General features: G+C 41.0%; 1 protein-coding gene across 1 annotated transcript in view; it reads right to left on the minus strand.

Annotated features, from left to right (window-relative positions):
- Positions 1-842: 842 nt before the first annotated feature.
- Positions 843-19,776, minus strand: part of coro1ca (coronin, actin binding protein, 1Ca) — a 34,091-nt gene continuing 15,157 nt past the window's right edge. The window contains exons 3-11 of the mRNA XM_008276576.1: positions 10,196-10,318; positions 8,348-8,477; positions 7,962-8,143; positions 6,283-6,402; positions 5,783-5,887; positions 5,519-5,664; positions 4,890-4,947; positions 4,515-4,757; positions 843-3,697 (exon numbers count right to left, since the gene is read on the minus strand). Of these exons, the coding sequence (XP_008274798.1) occupies positions 3,578-3,697; positions 4,515-4,757; positions 4,890-4,947; positions 5,519-5,664; positions 5,783-5,887; positions 6,283-6,402; positions 7,962-8,143; positions 8,348-8,477; positions 10,196-10,318 (1,227 nt within the window). The 3' untranslated portion in view covers positions 843-3,577. The remainder of the gene's footprint in view (positions 3,698-4,514; positions 4,758-4,889; positions 4,948-5,518; positions 5,665-5,782; positions 5,888-6,282; positions 6,403-7,961; positions 8,144-8,347; positions 8,478-10,195; positions 10,319-19,776) is intronic.

Below are 19,776 nucleotides of genomic sequence, written 5' to 3' on the forward strand. Positions count from 1 at the left end.
CTGCTTCTGGGTATACTCATTAGAGGACCAAAGGTGTATTAATCCACAGCTGAAAGTAGTCCCCAACTAATGCACCATTTACTCCTGTTTGTAGTATATTTTCTGACTCCAGAGCCCAGAATAATGTGAAATGAATTAATGCTGATATAAAAAATTACACTATGTTGTATAATATCGGGGTGCCCCTATAGCTCACCTAGTTGAGTAGGCAACCCATAAACAGGGGTATAGTTCCCAGATGCAGCGGTTGTGGGTTAGACTCCCATTCATGACCCTTTGCTGCAGGTCTCTCCCCATTCTAGGGGCTGCAAAGTGGAGCGGTGGTTAGCATCATTGCCTCGCATCCCGGTGAGGACACCCGGGATCTTTCTGCGTGGAGTTTGCATGTTCTCCTCGTGCAGAGTGGGTTCTCTCCGGGTTCTCCGGCTTCCTCCCACACAGTTCAAAAACATGCTGAGGTTAATTGGTGATTCTAAATTGTCCGTAGGTGTGAATGTGAGTGTGCTTGGTTGTCTGTCTCTAAGTGTAGCCCTGTGATAGACTGGCTTCACCCTGAGTCAGCTGGGATAGACTCCAGCCCCCCTGCTAGTGAGGATTAAGCGGTGTATAGATAATGGATGGATGGATAATATTGAACAATTTTTAAAGATTTTAACCATGAGCCATAGACAGGCTGATGAAGCCGTCAAGTTCTGACATATATATTATTGATTTATGTGTTTGCATGACATTTGTTTACAAGAGGAATTTATAACATCCTCTAAAGGACATCATATCAAAGATGAATACAAAAGACACAACGACAAATCAGTACGCTTGCAAATTCAAAACTGAACAATGAACCCATTTTAAAAATTCTTTATTAATTTTTCTTATAATCAATGTTTGATACTTGAAGCAAGAATAATGAACAAAAATGCTGAGCAGACCTCCACATGAGGCTTTCATCCTGCTTTGTTTTCATCTGATTTGCTTTCTTGATTTTCATACGACCTCCAGTGTAACAGAGGTTCTGCTTTTGTCATGATGCATTATGGCAAGGTGCAAGGAACACAAACAAGGGGAAACATTTAAAACCCACCTCCCATACAAATACCCTCTTCAGCACAACCACAAAACAAAAAAAAAAGGAAAAAAAAACAAACAAAAAAACAGATATATGGTCATGTTATTTACACAGCTTTCACTCATTTTCTAGACCTTAATTACAAACATACATCTATCTTTCAACTGCACAGTTTTCCAACCTACAGAGTCCCTTTGGATCGCTATGAACTACTACTCCTCAAAACCCAGCTCTTGTGCCAACAGTGCTGCAAAAGAATCCAGAGTGGCAGTCTGATATACAAGATAGGGCAGTATAATGTCTGTCACACTCCGCAGGTTTCCTCACTATTATCCTACGACGCACAGCTCAGATTGTATCTTAAAGCCAATGACGACTCGCGCGGCTGTCGACAGATTCTTGGTTTGACATCATTTTAAAGATGCTACCCGTACCGAGGTGGAAAATGTCAAAATGTCAGGGGCACAAAGCTTGGAATAAACCCCCGACAAGTAACGCTGCCTGGTGGATTGTGGGATGGGCTGGCAGGACTTCATGCCATCCGGCTTGGTGACGCGCGGTACTTCAGGAACGGGATTCTTCTTCTTTCTATTAAGCATAGCACCTCAGAGTGGTTTTAAATCCAGGCACCTCTCAACTCTTTCTACACAAAACTACTCACAGAACAGTCTCCCTACAAACACTTCCAGGGTCACCTCTATGGCACTTTCAGGTCTTTACAGTGGTAACAATTGTTGAAGGCAAACAACAGACTGAACCATTACCCGTCTCAGCTTCCCACTGGGAAACACATCTAAAACATCCAAAAAATAAAAAAAAATAGAGCTTTAATCGGAGCAAAACGACTCGGATTGGACAATTCAATGGTTCCTTATGTTTAACTATACTGAATTGGGGCATCTGGGAAAAAAACAACCATTAAAGGACTGAGACGTGGAAGTGCTAAGAGGGATATAAGCACAGCTGGAACAAGAAACGGGCTAAAATTAACTGCGAAGTGAAAACCCAACAACGAAATTCTTCCAAATTAGAGGCAAGTCTTGGACCCTCTACTGTGAGTCCATTTCATAACCCACTGAATAAGAAACAAAGCAGGAACATCCATAGTGACAAGCACCCACAAGGCCAAGACATGAGGCACATATTCACACAATCTTAGGCCTTTGAGGTCTACCATGAACAGTTTCCGTAGCAATCTCCAGCTTCGTCGCCAGCTGGTTTTAAATAGTCAAGCCAATGTGTGATTATTTGGTGTCATTTCATATTATTCCTGTTTCGTTTTATACAGAAAATCCAGACGTGAGATGTTTTACAATGCGAAAGAACAGCGACAAGAAATAATCTCACTACACTTGACTACACCTGTGCGTTGACCCACGGATAGCGAACGGAGGTTGGTGACAGAACCTCTCACAAAAACAAGAGTTCTTCTACAGAAAGGATGAAAGTTGGTCTTTCCATGGGCAGCACATAAAATATCAAAAAGAACGACCAACCAGTGTAACTGAATCACTACAGTAGAGCGTTTACAGAAAGAGGAACCTGGAATTTGTTTGTTTTTTTTCTCCTCTCTCATACCAAGAAGAGCCAATGAGATTTGTGGAATGTGTTTGTCATTTTCTTCAATAAGTGCAGAGTGCATGTTAATGAAGCAAAGTAGAAAGGAATGCATGTTTAGATGGACTATTGTGTCCACAGTCAGGATGACAGGAAGCAACAGAAATGCGAAGAAAAAAAAAAGAAGAAGAAGCAAAAAGCAGGCACTAATTTGTGCAGCTTCAAGACAGACAGCGAGAATGTGTCATTTATAGTGTGTCTGAGTGCTCGGTGTAGACTGTGGCAAACTGGAATGTATTTTCTTTTAACTACAGAATTTGAAATGTCAGTCCTCCTGTAAGAACAATCCAATTTTATTGTTTTAATTTTGTAGTGAATTAATGATGAACTGATCATCCTCCTCACATAACCAGTCTACTGCACTGAGTTTCACTGTTTGCATTTTAAATATTCCCACTAAGAGAAAAAAAAAAATACTGTTAAGGAGGTGTAAACAAAATTCCAGATTTGGCAACGTTATAATTTTGGGGTACGCTAACATGAAACACTGATACCTACTTAAAAAATATAGAGATATACAATAGTAAATGGGGTCTGCTGACACTGGAATTTTCTTGGTCATTATTCTAAAATGAAAAGAATTATGTAAGACCTTTTTATACAAGTAGACAAAATAAAAAAAAAAAAAAGACTGCCACAGAATAAAAGGAATTGAGTCCTTTGTCACCAAAAAGCAAGAGTATTTTCTGCTAAATTTGCCACATGTCCTTATTCCACCTGTGTTAAACTGAGGGTCGGGGGCCAGCTAAGAAAAAGTTCATCTGGAATGTTGCTAGGGATCGTTGCTAGGCAGGACTCAGACGAAACACTGTCATTGAGATAGGCAGTGACTGTTCCCGCCCACCCCCCAGCCAATGGAACGTCCTGAATTGTAGCGGGTTCGGCAAAGGGTCCTTAAATGGCAATTTTGGACATTTGCTCTTCAAGTTTGATGATTCGCTTCTCCTGACTGCTGACCAGGTCCTTGAGGGATTTGACCTCTTTCAAGATCTCCTCCAGCTTGGCTTCAGATTTCTGTGTGAGACACAGGAGACAAGTGAGATTATGTAGGTACGCATGTCTATCAAAACACTGCTTCAGGCAGCCTGCTGTCAAACAGACAAGCAGCTTCACATTTGATCTGAATCATAGGGTACGTCTCAGTAGTGCACAATGCAACTCTTGTTTCAAAACAGCCTTGGACTGCATGCGGCGGGACCTGGTACTCTGAGGGTTAACATCTTTCGCCAGCAGTGGAGCCCAGTGGGCTGTGATTAAAGAGCAGAAGTGCAGGGAGACGCATGGGCTGGGTCCCAGGCGGGTGGCTGTGTTGTGGGTGAGGTGCGGCAGGACGCCCAGCAGCAGGCGCCCAGAGCAGCAGTAGACCCCTCAGTTTGTGGGTCAGAGTGGGATGAGCAACATCTACAAACCCCCTCATGAACACAGCCAGAAATCTGCCATGATTTCTACATACACAGTTTGTCTGTCTGACACTACAAGCCCCAAAGAGTCAGCTAGAAAGAGATGAGGCCTGCCATGAAGGGCATTAATGAGATTAGACGGGAGTCAGGATGACAAACCTCAATGTCTGATGACGTCAACTGTGGTAAGTCTATGAAATAATGCAAATTAGCATTCACTGTTTAACATTTCTAAGACTTGTTGACAGGAATAATGAACAATAGTTCTTCTAAGATAATTACTCATCTAAATCAACACTGCAAACAATCTTCTAAGATCATTTATTATTCCATGCTCCAAAGCTTCACTGAGTGGGAATTAAACGTTAAGGAAAGTTTAACATTTTTCAGACACTCAGGACAACTTGAAAAAAAGAGAAAAAAACACTCACAATCGATGGAGTTGGGGAGGCAGGCTTGTTGGCAGGGCACGAGTTCTCTGTGTTCTTGGTGACCTTGTTGTCCAAAATGTTCTTTTTGACCACCTTGAACTCACGGTTCTTGCCCGGGACATAGCCATCCTTGAGGGAGATGAGGATGGGGTCTCCATTCTTGCCCTCAAACCACTCCTCAGCCTCCACGGCAGGGTCTGGTCCAGCTGTGTTTGGGTACAGGTCGTCCTGGAACAGGTCCGACTGACCGGGAAGAACAGAGCGACAAGTTGTGAGGAAAACTCTACCACCAGCACACTCTAAGACAAGGCCTCAGTATGCTGCCTGGGACTTAACAAGCAGATTAGAGGTCTAATATGAAGGATAGAGACTCACCTTTCTAGGTACAGTCATCACAATTGGCTCGCACTTCCTTTCATGCAGTTTGTAGAACCTGGCAACATACAAATTTAAAGCAGTTAGTTACAGCTCAGTGGATCATTAAACTACAGTTTCCTGTGGATGACTACATCTTGATTCCATTCTGCCTCCTAGTGGTGAAGCCAGGAAGGAATTCCACATTAGAAAATGTTGACTACAATCGAAAGTGGGGCTGCAAGACATATTGTTTCAGCATCGACATTGCTTTGTGCACATATGCAACAATCACATCACAAGGTTCCAACAGCAGAGAGAAATCATTGCTGCGATACGTCTACGCCTCACAAAAGATGTTACCAATTAACACGGCTAGTAGAGTGGGTTTAAAAACATGATATGGTCACTTAAGTAGCGGTATGTAACACCATCACACAGCTATTTTTTATTCATTTATTTTAAATTAGCGTCCCACAGCTGTATAAAGAATGCGAGGCAGAAGTTGCACATACTTGAATATATATATAAAAATGTATATCACAGAAAAACTGAACATCACAAGATCAGTTTCTTCAAAAAAAAAAAAAAAGCGCAGAGTCCTAATCCAACCTCAACATAAACGCTGACTAACCACCATCGTAGCCTACCTGGCAATTTCGCACTTATTGACATCAAGGCCCCTCTTGGGCATGTAGCCCATGCCCCTCTGGGGCTCCTTGGTGACAAAGGTGTTAAGGAAGTGAACATATGGAGCCTCATCTGTGATTTCAAAGTAACGGATGCTGCTGTCACCCTGTCAGGAAATATAAGAAGTGTTTTATTTTTGCTATGTGAAAACTTATTGTAGACTTCCAATGTGTGCTTTTAATATATGCTCGATTTGACTACTGGATGCTTAGAGGGCACCTCACCTTCCCACAGAGGTAAACAACGTTGGTGTCTGGGTCATAGAAGGGCAAAAGCACTCCATTGCTGGTGTCCATCTCATTAACAGTCATGGGCTCCTCCATGTTTTGCTTTAAAAAAAAAAAAAGAAAGGGAGAGAGAGAGAGAGAAGAATGATAAATCAGAGTTCTGTTGGAAACTATGAATGCAGAAGCAGCAGTGTAGGAAAAGGTTGCAGCCTTCAAAAACAGGAAGATGTGCTTATTAGCCAGCATGGCTGCACTTTATAGAGCTGTGAATAATGTAGCAAATACTGTAATATTAAAGAAGTGAATATGTTGTTTGTATAGCGTGTATTGCATTTTTTCTATTTATTCTGCTGACCTACATGAAAAGCTTGAACAATCAAAAGCCTCTGGTGGAAATTAATATAGTTCACATAAAGCGAATATTACAACAGCATGAAATGTCAAACTCATGATAACTGAACGTATGTAGTGCACTCAGCACTTATGATGCAGCTTACTATGTTCCAGAGAGCCAGCTGTCTCTCACTCATGCGACTGAACCCGGTGGTGAGGACGTTACCATCAGCAAGGAAAATGGCCCTCATGGGTCGAGCGCCCTCATGTGCCTTTTCCTTCTCCTGTTAAGTACAGATCAGAGGTCAGCATGTGTGCACAGTTACTACTTATTCACTGTGTCCACTTCTGCAACATGTTAAGGTCAGAATCAGCTACACAGCAATGAACCTACATTCATGAGCACTTTATTAGACACATATAAACCTGCCTATTCATGCAATTATAAAATCAGCCAATCATTTGGCAGCAGATACAGGGCAGGAGCTTCAGTTCATGTTCACAACAAACAAACATCAGAATGGGGTAGAATGTGATCCCAGTGACTGTATTTCTGGGATTTTCAACACAATAGTCACTAGAGTTACCTCAGAATAGCACTAAAAACAAAAAGTTCAACAAAAAATTCTGCAGTGACGAAAACTGGACCGTTGAAGAGTGAAAAAAGGTGCCCTGGTTGATGAATCTTGATTTCGTTCCTGCTGAGCCAAGCTCAGAATTTGGCTTCAACAACATGAATCATGGACCCAACCTGCCTTGTGTCAACACTCCAGGCTGCTGGTGAGGGTGGTGTCATGGTGTTGGGAATGTTTTCTTGGCACTCTTTGGGCCAAGACAATAACACCCTGAATCCAATAAAACCGCCCTTGGATAGTGATAGACCAGGAGATTTAAAAGACTGAAAAAGCTGCCAAAACGATGTGATGCAATCATATCAACACAGAGCAGAAACTCAGAGGAATGTTTTGGGCATCTTGTGCAATCCAGGTCACAAAGAACGGAGGCTGTTAAATAGCAAACGGAGGCCCTACCCAGCATCAGTATGGTGTTTCTAATAGGGATGTCATGATATGAGAAATGTAATGGTTGGTACCAATACTACTGAAATTCCATAATTTTTGATACCAAAAATATCAGTCAAATGAATGTATTTCAACTGCTGCACATGCAGTGTGCTACCACACACACACACACACACACACACATTACAATTTGATATAGTGAACAGTAATGACAGCAGTGGACTAACATAAGCAGCATGCGGCTTACATTAAGGTCTGTAGAGCATTACTACAATAGATGCAAATCTATCGATCTCAAGTTTGGGATATAAACATTTTGACAACATATTGTGATATATTGTTGAAACGACCGACACTTACTCACCTTGAGTTCTGTTTACAGATCCAGATGTCTGTCTTTGAGCTGTTTAAAATGCTATGAGACAGAGTTTGCATTCTGGCTTTTGGTTGTCGATAACTTGTCCCTAATTTGCCCCTGATCATCTCACGCTTAGTGTCTCCATACATGACTTTTGTTGTAGTTTCTTTCCCTCTCAGGTCAGAGTGGACATGTTGCTGCACCTGCTGCTGCTATTCCACATGTTATTGTCCAGGGTCTCCAGCACCTACAGCATCTATGTTACCATCATGTTTTCCCAAATTCAGCCTCAACTTGGTACCAAACTTTTGGTTCTCATGACATCCCTAATTCCTAGTTGAAGCAGTTTGCCATCTTTCAACCCAGTTTCACTGTGGTTATATTAACATTACATCTTATCTCGTGCAATTGAGTATATAAAAGAAAAAATGTCACAATAAAGACTTCTTTGGAAACTGCTCACAGCAACAATCGTCTCCTTGCGGGGGTCAATGACGCGGATGGACTTGTCCTTGCAGGCGGTGCAGATAAGGCTGCCACTGCGGTTCCAGCACACGTTGTAAATCACATCAGGATGCATGTCCTCGAGGCTGATCATGGCTTCACCTGTGCCCACGTTCCAGATGATGATCTGGTTGTCACAACCTGGCGAAAGATTGAAGTAAATGTGAGCTGGACAGCAGCACAGAAAATTTAGACAAAATATTTTGTCTCTGAGGCATCGGTGGCCATGGTTTGGGGATTTGTGTGTAAATCCAATTTCAGATTTTTTTTTAAGGCTCATTCTGGGGATGGCTGGATTTCAGCAGCATTGTTTAAAACATGTAAGGACATAGCCAGGGTCCTTACCTGCACTGAGAAGGACATTGCGTGCTGTTGGATGCCATGTGATGATGCCAACGCGCTTGGAGTGGCCCTCCAATACCACCACTGGCTCAGACATGGAAGTGACGAGGCCATTCTCAGGAATCTGCCATACCTGAAATGAAATGAAAAAGTCAGGACGTAGGAACACAGGACAGACAGTGAAATGTGCCTCATGTCTGACAAATTATACTTTCTCTAAGATTTCATTAGGAACCTGTCAAATGCAACAGAACAGCTTATTTCACAACCTCATTGAAAACACCAACAAATGGCAGTAACCAGGAGGAACCTGAGGGGGGCAGCAGTGACTAAGAATTTCCAGTATGTTGTGTGGTGGAAGGGATATACAGTCAAATTTAACAAAATACAGTGAAGTTACTGGAGAAACTGGAACAATATCAGTCCTTAAGGAATCAACTGTTGACACATGCAGTGGTATTACCCACATTTCAAAAATAAAAACAGCAATTTAAATGCAGCATACATTTGTTACATCAAATATTGGTTGGCTAAAGTTACTATCAGCTAACAATTTATCTACTACTTTTCATTTTCATCTACTATTCATGCATGGTGGATGCAAGTTAAGACCTGGACTGTGGGCAGGGTGCTGTTGCTCTACTTTCTCCAGCTGCTGCACAACAAGTACTTGTTCTGGATAAAATATTTGCAGATTGTTACACATAGTCTTGCCATTGCCCTTAAGACATTTCTTTCCAGATTTTGGATGAGCAACATGTCACAACAAACTGAAGATACAGCTGTCATATGGGTAATGCCTGACTAATCAGTTTTTCAGTTAATAAGGTCAATGTTATATCTTATCTTTTCTTTCTACCTCCCATAAAGTTACTTGTTTCAAAAGGAACTGTAAATAAACTTTCGGCTAATAAATAAGCTACCTGTGTTGTCTCTGGCAACAGCTCACACTTTCATATTGTACTGATAGTTATTTTGTGCTCAGTCCACCCTTTTTGTTCTTACATTATTTAGTGTTTCCTCTGTATCGTCTATCTCCATTTATTCAGCCATCCCTCTTAGCATGCCAATACTCGCTTGTTTCAGCAAATAAGCAAAGCCTGTGCTTAATGCAACATTTCAAAAGGGCAGTCAACGACACTGCCAACATTAACAGCAGCACATTTTAACATGCCATTAGTTATGCAGATGTCCACTGTGCACTTTAGGTGATGCAGCAATTAGGAAACATTCTTTAATGTGTGATAAAGGTGGAATGCCCTGTCTACATAATGGTGTTTATTTCCATTGGCCTGCTGTATACACCAGTTATACCGCCCACTCCGAACTTATCTAAACTTAACATTACCAAGAGCCTATTTATGCTCTGAAATTCACCTTCATAGATCAAATGCTATGAAGAGCAGAACCATCAATGGTTCCTCTCTCTTCATGGCTTTTACCTCTGCAAACACGAAATAAACATAGCATTGATTCAGTGTGATTTTAACAGGAAGTCAGGACTTCCAGGTGAGAAAGTGCAGCCACATAAACGGGCTGAAACCTAATCTCGGCCTTTCGCAGCCCAAATAAGGACATGTGGTGGAAAGTACAACTACAGACTCAAAAAAGTCAGTGACCTCAGCTCAATAAACAGCTAAATCATTCCCCAGCTCTGATTCCTACAACACATATTTGAGCCTAATCTAATCCAGAGGGTGAGGCCTGCAACCATCACCAAGTTACAACAGTCTGGCCTTTCGCAATAAGAGCATGTAGTCTCTTGTCAGTTATTAGCTTAAGAATGTGTGCTGCCGTTTTTCTTCTATTAAGAGGCCTGAGTTCAGGTTAAATGGGTATATCAAACCTTACCATCACCGTGCAGTCCTCAGAGCCACTGGCAATGACCTGGTCATTGTGGGGGCACCAGTCGATGTCTAGCACCGGGCCTGTGTGACCACACACTGTGGGGTAGGATTTGTCAATGCGTCCCGTCTGTAAAGAGAAAGATAAACAGCACAGAGTAATAAGATTAGTCTTAGTCTGGTCCTCAGAGAACATTGTCCATGCTGGAGGAGTGAGCATGTTTTGAAACGGGACAATAACAGTGTAATCCTAAATCCCACCTGCAAAAAAACAAGCACACACACAAATAAAGACACACAAACAACATACAATGAAAAGGGCTTAAATTGACTCATCCTACTTAAAACCAAATACATAAATAAAATGAGTGATGTGATTTCAGTGATGCAGTCTGGGAGGAACTGCTACATTTTGAACATTACCCAAGCCCACAATGGATGCAGAAACTTAAGAGCTGTGTCAAAATCAACAGCGCATCCATCAGCATAAATTCTCCACAATTCATTTTTTAAATTGCTGACTGGGAGGTCACTTGCTACTAAAGTCTCTGTGTGTGTGTGAGGGGAAACACAGTCCCATGAAACTCCCAGCCACGGCTAGTCTGCAGAGCTAAAACTGAACTGAAAATATTGAGTCTTCCTACATGACTCATTAATGAATTATGAACATGGAAAGGATCAAATTTAACAGCCTAAACCCAAAGAATCATCAGCCTTGGTTTGTCATCGCATCACTCTGCCAAAAAAAAAGAGGATTGGGTTTTATTGGTGCTACACAGAAGCAAACCAGGATTAGATTGAGCCTCTACTAGACCGCCTGTAGTAATTAAGTAAACTTACTAGTTGTGATGTCACTATACAGTAGAAGTATGCCAAAAGATGCTTAAGAAACTCCTTACTTTAAAATGGTAACCCTAAATCACGCACTAAACTGAGCCCTTTACATAATCTACTTATACAACTCATAGACTAGAAGGCTACAAATGAATTTCTGACGCACGCACACACATACACAGAAACGACCTTCAGTTATACTGTGCATCCTAAAAAAATCAACCTGCACCTGGATTTTACTGCTGAACCCTCTGAGCCAGGAGCATCAGGTAGTCTCTACATGCTGAGGTGACTTAGCAAATGTCATGCTATAATGGTTTGGGTGTCTGACACACCCTAGACTGTGTTGATTCCAAGTACCACCGCAGGGCCAGAGAGATGATGTCACCTACTGTGGAAAGAGTCCGGCTGCTGCAGCCCTATTTAAAGCATGATGGCTTCCCTAATGCAAGAAAGAGTCACTCACTGCCCACAGCTATTCTGCCATTACACTAGGAATAGCAACAAGAATGGCTTGAGAAGAGCTACTAAATCTAAGAACTGTATATTCAGTAATGAGTAAGAGGTACAATCAAAAGTAGACCTAAACCTCATGACAGCATAACTCGAGGCATTTGTTAAAGATATTCAAACAAAAGATGTAAGCTTTAGTACTCTTGCATGAGATGCTAAATAGTCACACAGTATTTTTACTGGATTTACGATGACAGAGCACTCAAAACAAATTTGGCATTCACAAAAGTGCAACAATATTTTCAAAAAAAAAGATGGCGCCGCGCACAGACGCAGCGGCTCGGAGCTCCTCTCGTTGACAGTGTGTTACTCGAATTTCATTGTGTTTTCTTGTACAATGACAATAAAGAGATCCTGATTCTGATATTTGGTAGACTGTGTGTAGGCTGGAATTTAACATTTTTTTAGTCACCCCAAATGCACTGTTACCTAAGGGCAATGTTAAAACACTATTTCTATTTCTCTAGTGGCCTCTGAGACACTCTGTGAATGTGAATTGTGTCTTCTCCTACTCCACCTGGGGTGGATGTCAACAAGCAAACCACACTACAGTTTCATTTGTAGTACATTGATGAAGTGAACTAGCAAGCTTAGTATGTGGCTACAAGAGCGAGGACCACTAGTGTGAGTCAAGTGACAGTCTTGAAGTTCAGACAGACCAAGTGCAGTCCAGCTTGTACATTATGGCTTTTGTGGCCAAATGATTTAATGTAGTTGAAGTTGTGAAAAGGACAGAGCTACCAGAGAGAGAAATGCCAAAAGCAGAAGTAGTCTAAATACATATGGTCTGTTGTGTGACTTGTTGTACGCAGAACAACATACTATGTAAATTAAAAAGAAAAAAGCAAATAAACAAATTTCTCAAGCAGATCCTGTTCACATCAACTGCTTCATTTCAGCCTCAACTAAACCGATTGTTGTTGAACACATTTCTGACCAGTGACTTCTTAAATAATTAAAGTCGTAATAAAATAATAAGCGGCTGGTGGTCTGGCCCTCAGAGGGACAGTCTAGTCCAGGATATGAGTGGTTGAATACTGCTTAGACATTCCTGCTTTCAGACATTTCCTTGCTTCCGCTTAGCAGAAGGTACTTCAAGCCTGCTGCTATTACAGTCACTAAGTGATATGATTCATATCTCAGATGTCTGAACTGATGTGTAAGCTTACTGGGTCAGTGCAGTTCTGCAGCGGTTGTACACACAAATATGCAAACATACATATCACTTTAAATGACTCTGTGCTTTATGGAAATAGTAGGCCTGTAGCCATGCAGTCACCTGACCGACACAGAGTTGGGTGTGACACATACTCCAAGTCCAAGCTCAGTGATCAAAGTTCAGTGTATGTGAGAACAAACCGTGTATGTGGACAGGTAGTACGTGAAAATCACAAGATCTCATCTAAACCTCACCGTGATGCCTGAACACACCCTGAAAACTACCATAAAGCAGACTGTACAGAAAGCAGACCTTGACACTGCTGTCAATAGGGATCAGTGAGCCACGTCTACTATCAGATAACGCTACCATTATGAGACTAGTGACGTCTCATATGTAGCTGAGTCGACTTCACATTCTTTCATTTAGTAAATTACACATAATTGGCATTACCAGTCAGACATGATATCTGTGCATATTACTTTCAACACATACAAATGTATAATACAGCTTAAGTATTCCTGCACATGATTTCCCGAAGGCAGCAGGAACAGGATGTAAAGCAGGAAGGACATGGACTGATGACCAGGTGTTGCAACACAAACAGCATAAACAAGTCTGACAACAACACACGATTTCCCCAACATGCGCATTGTGGATTACGTTCAGTCAAGTTTGACATTTTGCACCCCCGCAAAAAAAACAAGAATCACTTTAAATATTAACACTGTCCAACCAAAGCTGCCGTGTAAAACAGTTAATACCATTTCAACATCGAGTGGAGCTGTACACAAGCACAAACTGTCTGTGTGCTTCAATGCAACTTTATCCCGAAGGGTGTTTGTTACAGTATGCAAAAAAAACACTTGATGAAACACTGGCGTTTAAAGAGACACACACAGCAGTGCTTACAACAGATCTTAACACCACCTATAAGAGCAATCAGTGTTCAGACATCAATACTTAGCCCAGTTTGGACGTGCTGCAAAGATTTATACATGACTTCTTAAATTAGTCAGTGTCCACAGTTTCCACAATTTTCTGTCAACCCTTTTCAATCATGAGCACAGATTTCAAAGAGAATTCTATACTTTATGAATTAATTGCAGCTGCTAAGATTGACTTGTAGAAATGAGGCGAGAAGTCCCAGAAACACTTTAGCTAAGCTCTGGAGCTCAACCTACCGATCATCCCAAGCAGGGCAGAAAAGGCCGACAGTTCGACAAGAGAGTCGGCGTTCTTCACATTCCACACCTCGGCCCCAGGCAGCTCTGGTATGGGTATGACTAATGAGAGCAAGAGGGCCGCGAGGGTGTCAAATACAGCACCCTTTGAGGTGTTAATGGTGTATGTGTCTGATATACACAATTAGGAATTTCAGGGTCTGAAGAGCAAACACAAGTGGATCTTTGATTCAAACCTACATCAAGACATGATAACATGATAACGTGATGCACAAGCAGGGCAGTAACTCTCAAAGTATGATTGAGGAGCAGTGGTGAGAGTTCAATGTACTGACCTAACAAATACGTAAACATTTACATTTTTAAAAATGGAAAAGTGGCTTGAAATGGAAAAGTAAGCTGGAAAATAGAATGACCTACAAATCAGCACTCACTGTTTGAATGTTTGTGTGATTTGTGTGTGACAGATGTTCAAATTCTGAAAGATACCAGAGTTACAACGAGTTTCCAGTGTTCCCATTGAAAACTAGTGGCTGTGGTACGAAGACTTTTTGGCCAAAAGCCCCTTTCAGACATACACTCCCTTCCATTATTCTGACAGCATCCGAACATGTTGGCTTCATGTCCGAATGATCACCCCAGTCACTTTTCTAGAAGACTTGCAAAAGTAACTTACAAGGTCGGACCTGGTGAAACTTCTGCATCACTTCCAACAGGACACAAGTCTGAACTGCATGCTGTCACAATAATGGATAGGCATGCATAGGCAAGGTACTCTGAGTCGTATGAAGCAATTCACGGCAGTCTTTTTCCACATTTCAGGAAACATATTCACTTTAAGACATCACAGGGAGCAAAAGACACAGTTTGCTGCTAAAAATCACAATACACCTTCTCATTTTATTTGCTCTAGAATTTCACATTAATTGGCTACAAACTAAAATGTCCATAAAAACAAAACTTTTCTGTGCATACAGAGACAGCTGAGACTAATGACACTCACAAATAATGAATGTAATCTAAGTTTTAGTTGTAGTTCAATTTGTTTCTTTAAGCTGTTTGTAGGAGTATTTGCATTTATTAAATACCTGCAGCCACAAACAGCAGCAGGATTCATAAAAGCATCTCTAAAGCAAGAGAAATGTGTGCATTTAATTAACTACTTATAATTATGAATTACCCCTGACATGGAGACAGTGAGGATCTAACAGTCAGTCACGCTTCTGACATGTGAGCTGTCACACACACAGTCAGTTCATATGCTGCAGTAAAATCAGTTGTTACGTAGCAGAAGCCTCACGTTCGGTCCTGAGCTCCATCGCAGCTGTCGGCAAATGTTTATTTTACTGTTTGTAAAGTAGCAGATTATCATCGTACATGCACAGAATTTTCAGTGACTGGGGAAACCGTAGATAAACTAAGCTATTGTGAAGGCTTGCAATAAGTTTAGCTTAAGTCTCTTGTTTATTATGACATTATCATTTAATATACATCACTCTGAGTACTGTCCACTCTCATGTGAATGAAAAATGTGGCGCCCATACCATGGCTCTCAGTCACTGTCATGGGTACGTTTGAAAGAAACTGTGAAGAACATTAACAGAGAAGTGTCTGAATGACAGCATGCCATCACTTTACTAGACTGATGAAGGCAGTGATGTAACATATCACATGTCTGAAAGGACTCAAGAGTCATCCTTTTCTGAAATTTGAATAACTGTTAGACTGAAACTATCAGGACACCTTATGGCTGATTACAATAACTTGACCTCAGTCAGCACGCATTTCACAGTGGCTGCAGCTACATACTGCTAACAATTCTTCCTCCACACACATACAGACAACAGAGGGTAACCTCTTACGAGGGCCTACTGGAGCTACGTTACACACAGGTTACCCAGAAGGCCACCTGTCTAAATAAGAAGGCACAGCCCATATCACATGACTTGTCCTAATCTAGAGTTACGGTTAGATAACAGGTTAGTTTGACTATTGCCTAAAACAAACAAAAACACCAACCAGAACCTCTTAAGATTGCCCAGTCTTACTTCCAAAATGTACATTGGTGACACACTATGCCTGTTCCTCCTATGTGCACAAGGTAAATAAACATTTGACTACAAGTACAATAAATGTTACCAGATTTCCCTACAAACAGGGTAAGGACAGTGGTCAAAGACAAACTTAAAATAATGTAAAATTCTCCATTTCTTTCCATCCTTTTAAGGATTCCAAATCCCTAAACCCACCACCACACCCTGCAACTGAAGCAGCACCCAAACCCTCTCAAAACCAAGGGAAGGAAGGAATGCAGTTTGCATGGCATGGGATCACAATATTTGTTAGCATTGTCAGTTAACAAAAACCAAGCTGGATAAAAGGTTTTAGCCAACGCAAACCTCACTGCCATGGGATCACCTGTGTAAAGCAGTGCAGATAGATTAACCTGTGCCAACTTGCTGAAATAGTATCTCTGCCACTCAGGAAAAGTATGTGTACGTATGTGAGGCACTTTATCCAAAAAATACCAAACTGTGATCAGCCAGCCATAAGCATCTCCTCAGGAGAAGCAAGTACAAGCTGATTAATCTCACAGTAATTAATCACAATGGGGTGACAAGTTACATGTTCATCATAATTAGAAGCACTTTAGTGTCTCAGAATAAACTATAGTTTGAACAGATTTAAGTCTCGAGAGTTTGGCCTCTGTGATAACTTAAAATACTCAGAACAACAGGATGTTTCAATAGGTTTAATTAAAAACCAATGTTGGCAGGCTTGCTTATACATCCATCAATGAAAAACAAATATGTTTGTTTCACCTGAATCAGTTGCTGGACACGTGTTAGACAAGACTCTGCTCAGGTGAAAAGAAATTTCTCCTATGAATAAGAGGTTTGTTTACTGTTACTAACATTTACAAAAAAAATGCAACAACCTGCTCAGATTAAAAATAAAAATTCATAAGAAAAAAATAGAAAAAACAGACATTAACCTGAGTTCTAGGTACAGTGAAATGTAGCTTCAATGTGTTCAGTAGTGTGTCTCATGAGGTTCCAGTATAAAGTGTGTAATAAGGTCAACTGGTCACCAGTGAAATTAGAGCCTTATCGCCGCTAATGAAAGTATATATAAAAACAGGTAAGAAAGTACTAAACAGACTGTCGCGTTTGTCATCTCCAAGTTTAAATTACAGTTTTACTTGATGGGTAAGCACCTTTAAAATATCTTGGTGGTATTGTATTAGGTATATCCATCAATTATCACAACTGTCCAACACAACTGCCAACCAGTTACTTGTGAACTCTTCTATTTCTATCAGTTTGAAACTTAACCTCAAAATAAAACTTCAGCATCATCTTGTCTTAGCGATATTTGCCAACAAATAGCAGTTTGACAGTAAGTAGTTCCACATCTGTGCAGTGAAGAAATAACATCCATAAGCTACATCAAACTGATAAATCACAAGCTTACATTGTATAAACACATATGTTTTTAGCTCACTACAGCCATTACAATTCTATCTATTCTAATTCCAATTAAACTGAATCAAATCAAGGTATCAATTTATTGTCATGGACTGACAATGTTTAAATGAGCACTGCTTTATTATTCAGCAGATTTAATTTAATTGTCCACTGGAGAAGATTCTTCCATTTTTGTGATCAGACGTAAGGTTGGAAAGATCTATGAACTTGCACTTTACCAGACAAGTGACCAGCATTATATGATTGTGTATAACAATACATACCACACCGCTTTAAAAAAAACAAAAAAAAAGGGGGGGGCCTGAACAGACTAAACCAGCCAGGCAAGAAAATCATCTCCAAGGCAACCAGCCTACAGGTATATGCAGGGTGCTTTGCAATGTAGAAGTGAGCATCATTTTGTCCAGAACAAGACACTGCACCAGCATAAATACACCCACACCAACAGCAAGCGGCTACGCTCAACAGTTGAATACCTAACATGTCCATAACTACACTACAGACATTTGAATCCTTTGAGAGAAATGTCTCAGGCCTAGAAAACAACCAGTTGCATAGCAACAAGTAAGACTGCAGAAAATGAGAGTGAATCACACGGCGACAGATACAAAGCACAACACTGAAACACAAAAAAATGTATGAACAACATTCCCTCAAGGCAAGAAAGGACATTCTTTTCATTCACACAAGAGGCCTGCACACTTCCTTTCCTTGAAGCTCAACATGTGATTCACACATGCACACCACTAAAGGGTCTTCCATGCATGCTGTCCAGTGCTGCTCAGAGCTCCATGGAAATTTCCACTTTTACAAGTCTCTGTGTCTGTATGGTCGAGACAAACAGCTGAGCGGCTAGTAGCTGCAGTGCTGTCACACCCGGAACCATTTCTTCAGATTTATAACCTTAAATGATAGGGCAAGGAACAATACATTGCAAAACACTAGAAACTGGTCGTAAACCTGAGCTATATATAACTGAGGAGATAAAGCAAACATACCTGCAGAGGCATGTACAGTAGATATACTGCAGTACAATACCTTTCTGTCACATGGCTAGTAAAGCACTCCTTAATCAAATAATTCCAGATAGCATCAGAGATAAGTCTAACGTTTCTAAAATGATTTGAAATTGGTTGTTCTTTGCCAGTTTGGAATCATTTGAAAAATTGTGGAGTAAATCAGCTATCAGTATCCAAGTGCTCCTGCCGCACAGGATATTTGCTAACAGGCCAATGCACAAAAAACGTGTTTACTCATAGTCTAATGGCACGATTAGTTGGCTGGTGGTTGCTCGTGGCTGGTGATAGAGAAAACTGTGTTTCCAGTATGTCTACGGCCATAGTGATTAGGCATGCACAAGCACTTTGATGCACGAAGAGTAAAACCTGTAATGAAAATCAGAGGGGTCAGTAAGCTCTGTCATGTCTTTGATGAGACAGCTCTAAATAGACACAGCATATCCTGTGAGGGATGGTCTGTGTCCGCAGTGTCTCCACATCTTCCTACTGTCTCCTCAAAGCATGCTTTAATGCAGTCAAGCACATGTGGCTGAAAAAACAATAAACTAAAAACAGAGAGAATATGAATGAGAAAATATTTTTAATAAGACCTTGGAACATATGAAAGGCAGACATGTGCACCTATAGATAGTTTTTAAAATCACTGCATTTTTGCAGCAGATTTTTAATGAATCCAACAGCCTAAATGGAATTTCGCTCACCATTTCATGTCAGAAAGTGCCATAGCTTTGTTGTAATGTTACTAAAATAAAAATCAGAAGCTCACAGTTTTAGCATGGCATATTTTTCAGTAATGTAGGAGTCATGCTGATTATCACATTACAATAATTATTTAAATATGGCACTTGGATACAGTGAGTGACTCTGTGACAGAAACAACATCTGACTTCAACCCAATTCTCTCATCTTGGCCGCTCTTCATATTTCGGCCTATCCCAGAATTCACATGTGTACTGACACTGCATGAAGCAGCCAATGGCAGGGCAGGGAGGAAATGGTCTTGGAAGGCTGTCAGGCAGGGAGCAGTGAATGACCATATATGGTAAAATCTGCAGTCAGCAGGACTGAGCGGCAGAAGCGGCAAAGGCAGATTCAATTGAGCAGTATAGAGGTCTTGGAACACAAACTGACCAAAGTGTGGGGAAAGACCCTGGATATCATGCACACTCAGTGTATTTTTGCATGGAGAGACAGAGTGCAGCTTGGTTAGCAGGAAAACTGGTGCATACAAGACAGAACAGAAATAATGTGTCACTGTGCACACGCCCAGGGATTACTAACAGCAACGGCTGAGCACTGGATGAATGGTGCATTGAGGAATTGAATCCAAATCAAACAAACATTCCACATTTGATCATCTTTTCTGTGCACTGGCAGCATTGAACACTGCT

The sequence above is a fragment of the Stegastes partitus genome, unplaced genomic scaffold (assembly GCF_000690725.1).
Source record: "Stegastes partitus isolate 25-593 unplaced genomic scaffold, Stegastes_partitus-1.0.2 Scaffold77, whole genome shotgun sequence".
NCBI classification, from domain to species: domain Eukaryota; kingdom Metazoa; phylum Chordata; class Actinopteri; family Pomacentridae; genus Stegastes; species Stegastes partitus.